Source organism: Girardinichthys multiradiatus, chromosome 11, assembly GCF_021462225.1.
Source record: "Girardinichthys multiradiatus isolate DD_20200921_A chromosome 11, DD_fGirMul_XY1, whole genome shotgun sequence".
NCBI classification, from domain to species: domain Eukaryota; kingdom Metazoa; phylum Chordata; class Actinopteri; order Cyprinodontiformes; family Goodeidae; genus Girardinichthys; species Girardinichthys multiradiatus.
The window spans coordinates 2,755,452-2,768,971 of record NC_061804.1 but is presented as its reverse complement, the minus strand read 5'-3'; the positions used below and the strand labels follow the sequence as shown (position 1 = coordinate 2,768,971).

Genomic DNA, 13,520 nt, shown 5'->3' with positions numbered 1-13,520 from the left:
TGATGACATTTACTCATCCCCACAGCAATGTGTAGGACCAACCTTTCATCACACAATGCAAGTAATTCACAATTTAACATTTACAGTGTTTTTGTTGTTCTGCTCTCTTTGCTTGTTTCTTCGGCGCAAAAGCAGTTGGTCAAATTCAAAGCCTCCATGGAAAGTGTGAGTTGATTTTTCCTCCACCCATACAAGCTCCTTTGGCTCCCCAAAGGTCCGGACATGGTAGAGCCGACTAGGCCTGTCACTGGGCTCTAGAAAATAAAGAAAAAATTAGGCATTATATTATGAAGTGGAAATTACAACTGCAATGCCAAGAAAGTACACAACTGAGCCACTAAAATATGGATGAAACATATCAACCAAGGTGGTTTCAGATGTTGAAGCATAATTCATTAAACAAAACAAAACATAACAGTTAAAATCACAGTACTTCTTATGTCTTGTTAGAAGTCACTAAACGTTTGGCCAGATACAGAAATAGGCCTAAGTACAAATACTGATCTCTGAAAAGTCATTCAAACCAAGTCTTGTGATCTTCTGAAAATAAATCATTCTTTTTATGTCTGAACTAGCAAACATTTAGCAAGGTCACAGTTTTCTGAAGGTCTTCAGGAATTTCCTAAAGATAATTTATTTCCTGTGTATTTTCCGAGTTATTTCCCCCTTACAATTATCAGGACCTCTTGAACAATTTTGGTACTTCAAATGCAACCTACAATTAGTTAGCAAGTTTAATTAACTGAGATTTAACTACTAGAAATTAGTTAGCTTTTTTCTGTTTTAGCAAATATAACTAGCTAACATTAAGCTACTCTTGTAGGTTTTATTTGTCAACCTAGCCAAATGCTTAACAAAATGTTTAATTACCTAACTTTAGCTACTATAGCACATTTAATTAGTTATCATTAGCTACTTTAGCATGTTTAATTACCTAACATTTAGCTACAAGTTAGCTTTTTTGGCAAGTCAAGTTAGCTATAATTTGTCTGCTTTAGCAAGTTTGATTAGCTAACATTGGTTGCTTCAGCAACATTAGCTAATATTTGTCTACTTCAGCAAGTGTTACTTGCTAAGATTAAGCTACTTCAATAAGTTTAACTAGCTTAGAGTTTAACTAACCAACCAATTTTAATATCCAACATTTTAGCAGTAAAAAAGCTCAATCAGCAAATGTTTAGCTGGTTTAGAATGTTTGCTTACATTTGGCTACAGCAAGCTGTCTAAGTTAATTCAGAATTAGTAATATTTGATCATAATACTGTCACGGTTCTGTCACGGTTTACTTGATATTGGACCCCACAATGCAGACGAGCAGGCAGCGTGATGGTAAGTGAAGAAAAGGTTTAATTACAAAAACTCACTCAGCAGGTGGCAGGAACAAAACAAACGGGCAGGCAAGACAGGCATGGCATGATCAAAAAAAAGACAAGACTTGGTTAGAGAGCTAGACATGAGCATGAGAGAGAAAGATGTTTCCGCGACGAATAACTGAACAGGTGTGTATAAATGGAGCATGGTACAGGTGGAGCAAGGAGACAGATTAACTTGGACAGGTGAACCGAATAAACTTAATTAACAGAGAACACAACGTGACAGGAGCAAAACATGGCTTGAACAGAACGCAAATCCAAGGAAACAAACTAACAGAAATATAATTAGAAAAACATGAAACAAAAGCATAAACAGGAAAATAACAAAAGAACGAGTCAAAACCTTAACTGGGAAAAACATAAGAAAAAAAAAACCAGAAACCAAAAACCAAACAACCCTACACCATGACAAATACAAGTCTGTAGTAGACAAAACCTTTATTGTGAAAATCATAAGCAAAGGATCTCAAGTTTAAATCTTTGGTCACTGAGCATTCTGTGTGACATGCTTATTAGGCACTAATAGATAACAATTATCTCAGAATCAGAAATACCAGAAATCCTATGGAAAAAAAGCAGAAACTGTGGCTGCTGCTACAACTAACATTTATTATGTGATAGGATTTATAATATGGAGCTTGTGTAACATTTTCATTATTATACCATGAGTCGTTTAGCATTAAGTTATCTAACTTACACCTGTTTCTTGTTCTTAATTAGCTCATCGACCTTCAGTTAGTACTTGTACTCTCTGGCATTCTCAGTTGACTATAGGTACCTAACTGTTTCCACCATGTTCTCCACCTGTGTCTCACAAATTATTTTTTTTTTTACATTTCTGCACTTTCAGTTATTCTTCTAAAAGATATTCTGCATCATGATTTCCTGTTTGGTTACCTGGTAACCATCATTATATGACACTAACATTTATCATAGTCAGTTTAGCTGGTAAAAATGTTGCTTGTTTTGCAAGTAAAGTGTAACTTTCATCTAGCCTAGCAGGATCACAGGGTTCTTATGAAAGAAGCACAGAATACTGTTTAGACTACTAAAGCATTACATTAGATTAGAAAACTTTTTTTTCCGCATGTGTTTTTTTTTATATCAGGTTTACAAAATTATCTCCAAGAGACGAGTAACAGCCTTAATCCCATTTTGTTCACAGTGGGACTTTTTTTAAATAATGGCTGAAATTACTAATTTATAGCTGATGGAAGAAAAAATGGCAAAACCCCACTCCATTGCTTATTATCACAGCTAGTGAACACTGTTTTCACACCAACCTTTCATTTTGTGATAGACTCCCAGTGAGGGGTCGACAACCACTTCACAGGGCCACCATGGTCTTCGGTTGAACTTTGCCCATATGACTTCGCCCTCAAGAAATTTCACAGGAGGCAAAGGCTTTTTCTTCAGGTTGTTCGGCTGCTGCAGGACAAACAGATTATGTTTATGATTGAGATGTGCTGAAAAAATAAACCCACAAAGACAAACTGTTCACTCATATCAGTGTAAAATTATTTCAGAAGCAGTGACAGAGTGAATCTTTGTTATGAATCCTAATTACGTTGTCTTCACAGCTGACAAGCCGAATCAGTTGGCTCTCAATACACTCAGCCTCTTTCATCTTATGTAGAAATTTATTGAGCCTTGCTAAAATGTTCATATCCCTTGAACTTCATATTTCATCAGATTAAAGGAAGTTTTTAGACACCACAACACACAGGGAATATTTGCTAAGTAGAATGAAAATCACACATGGTTTTCATTTTTTAGCAAATAAAAATCTGAAAAGTATGGCGTACATTTGAATTTAAACTGGTGCTAGAGTTTACTTAGCACCAGTTCCTTGTGTTTCCACCTGCTTAGCTCGGGCCCTGGCCCTGTTGCTAATGCAGCACCTGTTCGCTGCTGGACCAGAGGAAGTAAACTTTTGTCAGGAGGTAAATGTAGAGTCATTGGGGGACAACAGCCAACAAAATGTTGAGATCCCCATGTTTAAAACTCCTGAATTTCAGTTCAGTTTTTGATCGGTCAAATTTAAAACATACAAATCAAACCATCCCATTGTAGCTCTGGCGGTATGTGGTGGTATGTAGGGTCATTGTCCTGGTTAAAGCTGAACCTCCACCCCACACTAGGTCTTTGCAGCCTCTAACAGGTTCTCTTCCAGGTTTGCCCTATATTTAGCTCCCTCCTTCTAACCATCAACTCTGACCAGCTTCTCTGTTTATACTGAAAAAAAAACCTCCCCCAGCATTATACTGCCATCACCATGTTTCACAGTTGCAAAGGTGTGTTCACTAGGATGTGCATTGTTAATTTTCCTCCACAAAGAGTGTTTTGCATGTGGGCCAAAAGGTTAAATTTTAGTCTCATCAAATGTCTTGTGTGTCCCCTACATGGTTTGTTGACTTCTTGTGTCTTTTTTCAACAATGGCTTTCTTACAAAAATGGCCTGGTTTGCCAAGTAGACAACTAATAGGTGTGCTGTCAACAGATGATCCAACCTGAGCTGTGGATCACTATAGCTCATCCAGAGTTACCATGGGACTCTTGCCCGATTCTCTGAATAATGCTCTCCTTGTCAGTCTTCAAAAGATGGATTAAATAGAGCTCTGTGAGACATTTAAAGCTTGAGATATAATTTTATAACCTAACGCTTTTTTAAACCTTGACCTGACCTCTCTGTTGTGTTCCTTAGTTTTCATGATGCTGTTTATTCACTACCGTTCTCAATTCAGCCTCTGAGGCCTTTGCAGAACAGCTGGATTTATACTGATGTTGAATTAAACCCAGGTGGATCCTATATACTAATTAGGTGACTTCTAAAGACAACAGGTTGCACTGGTTTTTATGTAGTGGTGGTAAATTAAAGAGGGTTAAATACAAATGCATGTCGCACTTCTATAATTTTCCTATCAATTTACAACTATGCACTACTTTGTGTTTGTCTATAACATAAATGTGAGTAAAATATATTAAAAGTTTGTGATTGGTTGGTATTGATTTACATTTCTCTCTGTAAAACAAGACAAGAGTGACTGATGCTCAACGAGTTAGCTGCATAATCATGTTTCTGTCAATTTCAACTCACTCTTGACCTGTCTTTTGCAATGACAGGTCAATGTGTGTAGGTGTTCTCCATCCAGCATCAACGTCCATCAAAATGAAGCATTTTGCTTCTTTTGTGTACTGACTATTGTGGGTTATTTGATTGGAAAAAAGACTGCGGTTGTATCACAAATGTATGTTGCTGTAAAGGATAAACAGGACTAAACCTACCACCATATGCCATGCAGGACTGTCATCAAAGAGGAACAGCTCTGAGTCGCTGTCCCACTCGTCTTCCGAGCCATCCCAGTATCTCCTGCGCTGACCCGAGGACTGGGACCGTGTGACCACCTTAGGTGCTGGCTGGGCCGTGTCCTTTGAGTTCAAATGTTCATTTCTAGGAGAGAGCTGAGAACAAGTCTCTGATTTGTCGTGTTTATCCAGCAAACCTCCAATAGGCGTTGCAGTTTCTTGCTCTTCATTGTTGTTGTCTGCCTCAAACAAAGTGGACTCAAAGTGGAGTAAGCCGTTGGCAAAAGGGCTGTTGCTGTCGAGAGAAAATGCTGGGCTAGGTGGGCCTGATAGAGAATTTTCTGCATTTATCTCAGAAACAGCTGATTCATTACAACTGACTGAAGGCAAGTTCTTACTTTGACAATGGACCTCTGTTTGTTTTTTCCCAGAAGAAGAGCCGTTAATGCTTTCTTCTCTTTTTGCAATCTGGGAGACAGAATAATCTCTGTAATCAGCCCAGGAGTCCTTCTCCTTTCTCCCCTTATCCTTCTTATTCAGCCCCCACTCCCAGCTCCTCTCGGGTTCCCTCGTTGGCAGGACGAGGTCAGGTTGGCTCACCATCTTGGTGAGGTGCTGCAGCCTCCTTAGAGGACTGTATGAAGAAGAGGAAGAGGATGACGAGTGGTCCGTTTGTATGTAACCATAGACAGAAGTGTGTTTGAGGGAGGAGGTGGTGGTAGACATGGTTAGACCAATACCAGGGTTGCTCGGTCTGGAGAGGCCAGACAGGTCGCCAGCCGGGGTCAGAGGGCAGCTGGACTGATGGGTCTTCCTTTCAGGCCCTTTGTAAGGCCCACTCATACTGGCATGATCCGCCCCTGAAACAAGAAGAGGAGATAATGAACATTCCTGCCACCAGAAATCCAAATTATACCAATATCATCAATCATTTAATTTATAAAGCACATTTAAAACAACTCAAAGGTCTATACAAGAGCAATATAAAACTACATAGAAATAACTTAAATAATAAAATAAGTGAAACAATTATAACTGCCACCATGAAAATAAAGTTTAAAGGGTGACCTCGCTGCTATACAGTATAGCTATTTCGGGTTAATTCAGAGATATTATTCTAGAAAAAAAAAGAAAAACATTAAAATGTTTTAAGTCCATGTTATTAGCAGTGTGAACATATTTTTGTTTATTTCAGAGCTAATTAGACTATACAAAAGGGAAAAAATACCTGGACCGGAGGAACTTTTACCATGGTGGCTATTAGTGATAAAAGTTAAAGCAACATGCTCAGCAACACCAATACTGAAAATACAGTAAAAACAACCCCTATCACTTTCCTCAATACCTAATTTAGCTGCTAGTAAACAACTGTTAAAATAAATGATACAATTATAATTAAGCGCAGCTTATTCAGACGTTGTTTTTCTGTTTCTGTGTGGGTGTTAAATTTCAGGGGTGACCAAAGTACGCCTCGGGATCCATTTGTGGCCCCTGGACTGATTTTGGTCGGCCCCTGACTGCAATTCACATAGGATACAAATGTGGCGCACTGGAACAGGTGGTTGATGCAGATGGAGACAAAGTTTTTTGTTTTTTTTAATCTTGCCATTTGCATTTTTTAAAATTTTTATAATAAACAGGAACACACATATTCACTCACTTTTACTCAAAAGCAGATTTTGGAGCATCCAAATCTGCTCTTATTTAATTTATTAAGCTTGACTAAATACAGCAAGTGTTTTCAAAGAAAGAGGGACCCAAATCCTGTTCTTATTGGTGAAAACAGACAGTTTTTCTGTTTTCTTTCAATTGTCCAAAAGAATTTGCAAACTGTATGCCTTTTAATAAGGCAAACATGTGAAACCCTTTAAATTTTGGATTTACAATGATTTACATGTCCCTTTCCTACAAAACTCAGACTAAGTTTTTACTTTATTCTTTCAAGCAAGGCAAGGCAAGTTTATTCAAATAGAACATTTTAGCAACAAGACAATTCAAAGTGCTTTGCACAATGAAAAGAGTACTTTGCAGTGACAAAAAAAACTTTATATAAGTTATTGAAATACTGCATAATTTACGGCATTTTTGTAGGTGGTAAAAAATGGACAATGTAATTTTTGGTGATTTTAGTTTTTTTTTTAAATTGCATTTTTTACTTTTGACTTGATCATCTTCGTCCCAGTGTCACTAAGTTTGGACACCGCAGGTATATTTCCGATATTAACCCATCTGCAAAGTATTTGCTTTGTTATTTTTTTACCTTGATGCTTAGACAGCCGCCCACCCCCCAATGCTGCCCTGGGCAGCTGCCCATATTGCCCATATCTATCACTGCTTCTACACAAGGCACTACACTGAACTCTGTTATTGTTACCTCATATGCCGTCACCTGATGGCCAACCAGTGTAAATGCAAAACATAAATAAAAAACATCAAATCTACATGCCTGGAAGAAATGTATAACACAATATCTTGTCAGTCCTTTTATAGTATAAAAATCCCTGCAGGTTAACAATAATGGTAATAATAACAACTAAATAACAACAACAACTAAAGCAACTATCACAAATTCAAAGTATTGATTTTATGTTACTAATAGAGGAATTATACAGTTCTCGAAAATACTTTGAACAGCAGGAAATGTTTTTGTAGATATAAACCTATATTTGTTTATATACTACAACTTACAGTTTTGTGACCAACATATTTTGCAGATTAGTTCAACTGATGAAGAGGTAAAGCTAGTAACTTTGTAAGGCTAAAGCACAGTTCATGACATAAAGACCTACTGGCAGGTACCTGGACCAAATATTTTAGACAACTAAGTAAGATGCTTGTAAAATTGAAAAAGGATGTCTTATAGAAAAGGAACGATTGGGAAACGCCCCATATGATGGTGGAGCTGAGGATGCTGAAAAAGCTAAAGATGACGGGGAAACAGTATTTGCCATTTGACAGAGCACAAGGATAAAAGCAAGAAAAATCAAATATTTAAAGTTGGAATTAAAGGAACTTCCATAAAAAGGTTTGAACTTCTGAGGGAAATTAGAACACAACATATTTCTTGAAGCAATGGCTCATTAAAAACTAAAGGGCAGAGCACATCAGCAATGAATAAAGGGGATCACAAAATAAACCTGTCTCCCCTTTTGAAAAAGGCTACCAATGTCTAAAGTTCTGTAATCTGTGTTGTCTTGACACACTTTAGTGTGACACCTTCTATGTGTGCTACAAGTCACAACTCGTTTCAGTTCAACTGTATTCAGCTTAGTTACTGTAAATAGAACCGAGGAAAGCGTCCAGGAGGCATCCTGTATAGATGCCCGAACCACCTCAACTGGCTCCTCTCGATGTGGAGGAGCAGCAGCTCTACTCCAAGCTCCTCCCGGATGGCCGAGCTCCTCACCCTATCTCTAAAGGAGTGCCCGGCCACCCTACGGAGGAAGCTCATTTCAGCCGCTTGTATCTGGGATCTCGTTCTTTCGGTCATGACCCAAAGTTCATGACCATAGGTGAGGGTAGGAACGTAGACCGACCAGTACATCGAGAGCTTCTCTTTTCGGCTCAGCTCTCTCTTCACCACAACGGACCGGCACAGCGCCCCCATTACTGCGGCAGCCGCTCCGATCCGTCTGTCGATCTCCCGATCCATTCTTCCCTCATTCGTGAACAAGACCCCGAGATACTTGAACTCCTCCACTTGAGGCAGGAACTCCCCTCCAACCTGAAGAGGACAAGCCACCCTTTTCCGGTCGAGAACCATGGCCTCGGACTTGGAGGAGCTGATCTTCATCCCAGCCACTTCACACTCGGGTGCAAACCGCTCCAGCGCATGCTGTAGGTCTTGGCTAGAGGGGCCCAGCAGGACCACGTCATCTGCAAAAAGAAGAGACGAAATCCACTTGTCCCCAAACCAGACCACCTCCGGCCCTTGGCTGCATCTAGAAATCCTGTCCATAAACGTTATGACCGGGACCGGTGACAAAGGGCAGCCCTGCTGGAGTCCAACATGCACTGGGAACAGGTCCGACTTAGTGCCGGCAATGCAGACCAAACTCCTGCTCCGCTTCTACAGAGACCGGATGGCCCCTAATAAAGGGCCCCCGATTCCATACTCCTGAAGCACCCCCCACAGGGCACCATGAGGGACACAGTCGAATGCTTTCTCCAGGTCCACAAAACACATGTGAACCGGTTGGGCAAACTCCCATGAACCCTCGAGCACCCTGTAGAGGGTATAGAGCTGGTCCAGTGTTCCACAGCCAGGAAGAAAACCACACTGCTCCTCCTGGAGCAAAGGTTCGACTTTCGGCTGGACTCTCCTCTCTAATACCCTGGTGTAGGCCTTACCAGGGAGGCTGAGGAGTGTGATCCCCCTGTAGTTGGAACACACCCTCCGGTCACCCTTCTTATGAAGGGGGACCTCCACCCCAGTCTGCCAGTTCAGAGGCACTGTCCCCGTCCGCCACGCAATGTTGAAGAGGCGTGTCAACCATGACACCCCTACAACATCCAGAGACTTGAGGTACTCAGGGCGGATCTTATCCACCCCCGAAGCCCCGCCACCGCAGAGCTTTTTGACCACCTCGGTGACTTCAGCCTGGGTGACGAAAGCAACGAACCCAGAGTCCCCAGCCTCTGTTTCCACCAGGGAATGTGTGAAGGCAGGATTGAGGAGATCCTCGAAGTACTCCTTCCACCGCCCAATAATGTACCCAGTGGAGGTCAGCAGCCTCCCACCCCCACTGTAAACAGTGTTGGCGAAGCACTGCTTCCCCCTCCTGAGGCGCCGGACAGTTTGCCAGAATTGCTTCGAGGCCAACCAGTAGTCCTTCTCCATGGCCTCACTGAACTCCTCCCAGGCCCGGGTTTTTGCCTCTGCCACAGCCCGGGCCGTGACATGCTTGGCCTCACGGAACATAAAGGTAATGGCAGCAATAACTGCAGATAATACATATTGGAAAGTAGTAGGAGAAAGTAGCAGGGTGAGGAAAAGTGGTCAGTATGTCCTCCAGCAGCCTAAGCATATAGCAGCAGAACTACACAGTAGGGCTGCACAATCTGAGAAAATAATAATGGTATATATTGCGATTACGAAATCACTCATTTTCTTATTTCTCTCATCTGTTCTTTGTGACCTTTTGCATTTTGGGCAATGTCATTTGTGTCCAGTGTGAGCATCTACTGCTGTGAGACTGTACAACTGCCTAATCTTACATTAGCATGTCAAATGCATGCTAATAGCACATGGAATATATTAGCCAATAGTTATTGCTCTCCAAACAGTCCTTTGTGATATGAATATTGCACACACTGACATTGCGATGATGGTATATTTGCGATATTTTATGCAGCCCTGCAACACCTCAGGTTGACTTAAGCTACTCTTAACTATAAGCTTTAGTAAATATAAATTATGTTCCTAGGTCTTTTAAATATCCCAACAAGGCTGCAATGGGTCCACTTTGTTTTCTATTTTTAAAGGCATAACAACCCTTATGTCTGGATAAAAACGTATATTATGATATTTATATCCCTAACAATTGCAATTATATAAAATACTGTATCAGCATATGTCTGCAATCTCCTATTTAAGATGTCATGACTGCGCTGCATCGTATCTACTGTCATGGCAGCTGGTAATGGTCTGTCTTCTCAAAGTGACACATTAGACATCAGATCTCTCAATATGACGGCCAAAATAAAAACCAAAAATCCCTGCAGCGGTGCGTTCAGACGTGACATTTATTTACCGAAAAAAGAAGTTTAAAAATCCTCTGAGTTGCTATCGCGATATGTTGGAAATGACATCAAACACGGTAAGGTCAGGCTGTAAAACTCACTCACATTAATGCACGGCGGGCGTCCAATAAGGCCAGTTACGTCACAGTGGTGCGTCAGGTTAAATGATTAAAAACGGATCACGAACTGGGATTAAAACGGACCAGCGAGTGCGTGTTTGTTTGACCACGCATTAGGAAGAGTGTGTGCATGTGTCTGTGTAGGTGTGTGACGACATATGTGTGTGACGACGAGTGTGTGTGTGTGTGTGTGTGTGCATGCGGCGGCTTGATGTTGCAAATAAAAAGCGTAACATGAGGGAAAAAAGCGCGACAAGACACGAGTTCACGAACACACACAAACACGCGCGCACACACACGCAGATACACGCACACTTCCCCTCCCGACAGATGCGGGGGCTATGTGCATCACTAACAGCAGAAATCACGCAGAAAATGGCACATGACGTGGGATCTGACGCCAGAATCTTACCATTCCGGTGTGGCCCAGCGCAAAAATGACCCCCGGCCTGCTCATTTTGGCGTTTAAATGGGCCAATTTCCAGATTTTTGAGAGCGGATGAGGCGAGTCCCAGCGGCAACACTTACTAGGCCTGGATCCTGTGCTCTCTCACTCTCTCACTCTCTCACTCAGCCACTCACCCATTCCCCCCACCACCACAAACACTCTTCCCCTCCCTCTACATGCGCTGCAAAAGCCTGGTCCAGCGGGCCCCGGAATAATTTCCCAAAATTCAGTTGGTTGTGCTGTTCCAGCGAAACTCCCTCTTTTTGCTTTGTAATAACTTAATAATCCCCCGTCTAAGGATGGATGCATGCTCTGTTGGCTATTTCCTGCCAGAAGATTCAGCCTTGCCCATTCAAAGTCAGTTTCTGTTGTATGCGCACTGCCAGGCGTCACCACCGTCTCCCTCCCCAGCCGGTCCACAGCATGGAGCACAGAGGGGGTCGCAAATATTTTTATTTTCATAATGAAAAAAAATGAAGGTGACAGCCACCAAAAATATAAATAGACCCGCACCTTTTCTTAATTTAAAGCATTCATAATTAAGTCCATCTTTAGAGAGAGCCAAAAGTGCCACAATACGTAAGTTGTTAAAACATATCTAGGCGATAATACAAAAGCAAAACATTTAAAAAAAATTATAAATATATCCGTAATTATTTAAAAGTATCAATGTTTCCCTAAATACATCAATATTTTATTCTGAAATAATTTAGAAAAATTTGTATTGTATCTCAAAAATATATAATTCTTTGTATTTATTTTATTTAATTATTAAATAATCACATGTCAAAACAAATCTTTAATTAATACATTTTATTATTATTTATTTATTTTAAACAAAAGAAACCCTGAATTTATTTTGTCTGTCAGCCCTACTGATCAATGTCAGTGGGTGGGGTTAACACTGTTATAACAAAGGTGATCTGCAAATGAGACCTGCAGGTTAACCAATCACATGTTGAGGCCTTAACATATCCCTACTCTCCATCCATGAACCTGGGCTGCTTGGACTTCGCCAAAAAGAAAACGCCCTTATTCGTATTATCTTTGGTTCAGTCGAACCACGGCCTTTCCCTCAGAGATATATCGTTTTTACTGCAGCCTCCTAGGGGGCGATAATGCGCTAGCTTGTAAACTGTTAACTCAGAAGAGAAGAAGGAAGGAAATTATTATTATTATTATTATTTGTATCCTCGTGGTAGCTAATAAATAAATGATCCAAATAGGAAAAACGGTAATTCATATATCTTTTACCTGTGCATTACAATTTTGTCCTTCATTCTTCCATTTTGTACCCATATGCTAACATTCATTTTTGTTTTGATCCCCAAATGGACCACTTGTTTTATAAAATGTGACACATTATGACCCCTAAAATAGTTCTGCGTGACTTGTTGCTGGTATATATTATTTACTGAAATCATACTAACACATTTCCTTACAGTACAATCTGACTAGATTACGGAAAATTGCTTTAAATTAATTAAATTAAATGTTGGATGTCAAGCAAGTATCAAATGTCCCTTTGATGGCTACGAATTGACGCATGATAAGAATGAAACAGACGGTAACATTTTGTTCTAAATAAAAGTTAGGATCACAATGATCAAAACAAAGGTATAAAATGGCTTAGCTGGCGAAATAACCAGCACTTTTTCTTGATGTGAATTGCAATGTGTTTGGCGCCCCCTTTGAGCGGGAGTATCGTTGCAGGCACTATCATCGAGGTAACATATCCTGAACTATGATGTCTACAAAGAATCCTGGCGCACCCTAGGAGGCATAAATATGACCTCAGTTTGACATATCACTATATTTATTCATTTAATTATCATATTTTAACATAATTTTGTATAATCTGAACATTAAATTAATTACATTTTTATTTTGGAATTATTTGGGTATTTAATAAATGTTTGACACTAGAATATGTTTATATTTTTGGTAAATATTTAATGTGTTTATACAAATGTATTCAAACTAACATGTTTATTTAACAAATTATTCATTAGTGGAGTATGGCACTTTTGGCCCTCGATACATTACCAGTGAATTGTCCACACGCCCAACCTGTGCCAACAACTGGCTTCTGCAGCACCTTGAAGAGAAAACGACAGAATGCATCAATTCAACTATTCAAACATGTCCTCCACTACCTTGTTTAAGAAGAAATGCTTCAGCAGTCTACTCGGGAAAACCCCCCCAAACATGGTTTCCTTTCATGAGACGAGTTGCTGTGTAGGCTCCATGTCTGCACACCCGGTCTCTTCAAAATGGAGTCCTCCAAAGGCGAGAGAGGTGGAGAAAAAAAAAGAAAAGCAGGCCACAAAGTGTTAATGCATGTTCGATATAAAGTTCACCCTGCCACGGAGAAACTGAGCCACAAAACGAGCCTCTGCTGTGCTTTGGAGCGGTTTCTAAAAGCTCTTCTCAAAACATTTCCACGACAGGGACATTTTTTCTCCATATGTCTTATAAGCGTTGTTGCACGACAGAGGACTGAGGCACATTTATATCCCCCTCATATGTGTG

The 13,520-nt window shown here is 40.4% G+C and overlaps 1 protein-coding gene across 4 annotated transcripts in view; it reads right to left on the bottom strand.

Annotated features, from left to right (window-relative positions):
* nsd1b (nuclear receptor binding SET domain protein 1b) overlaps positions 1-11,387 on the bottom strand; it is a 38,557-nt gene extending 27,170 nt beyond the window's left edge. Inside the window, exons 1-4 of one of the 4 annotated variants that reach the window (XM_047379191.1) lie at positions 10,953-11,387; positions 4,659-5,539; positions 2,657-2,801; positions 85-254 (exon numbers count right to left, since the gene is read on the bottom strand). In XM_047379191.1, coding sequence (XP_047235147.1) covers positions 85-254; positions 2,657-2,801; positions 4,659-5,522 — 1,179 coding nt within the window. In that variant the 5' untranslated portion in view covers positions 5,523-5,539; positions 10,953-11,387. Of the gene's footprint in view, positions 1-84; positions 255-2,656; positions 2,802-4,658; positions 5,540-10,526; positions 10,544-10,952 lie in introns of those variants that run through there. The other 3 variants (XM_047379188.1, XM_047379189.1, XM_047379190.1) reach the window with 3 other exon arrangements.
* Between the last annotated feature and the right edge of the window lie 2,133 nt (positions 11,388-13,520).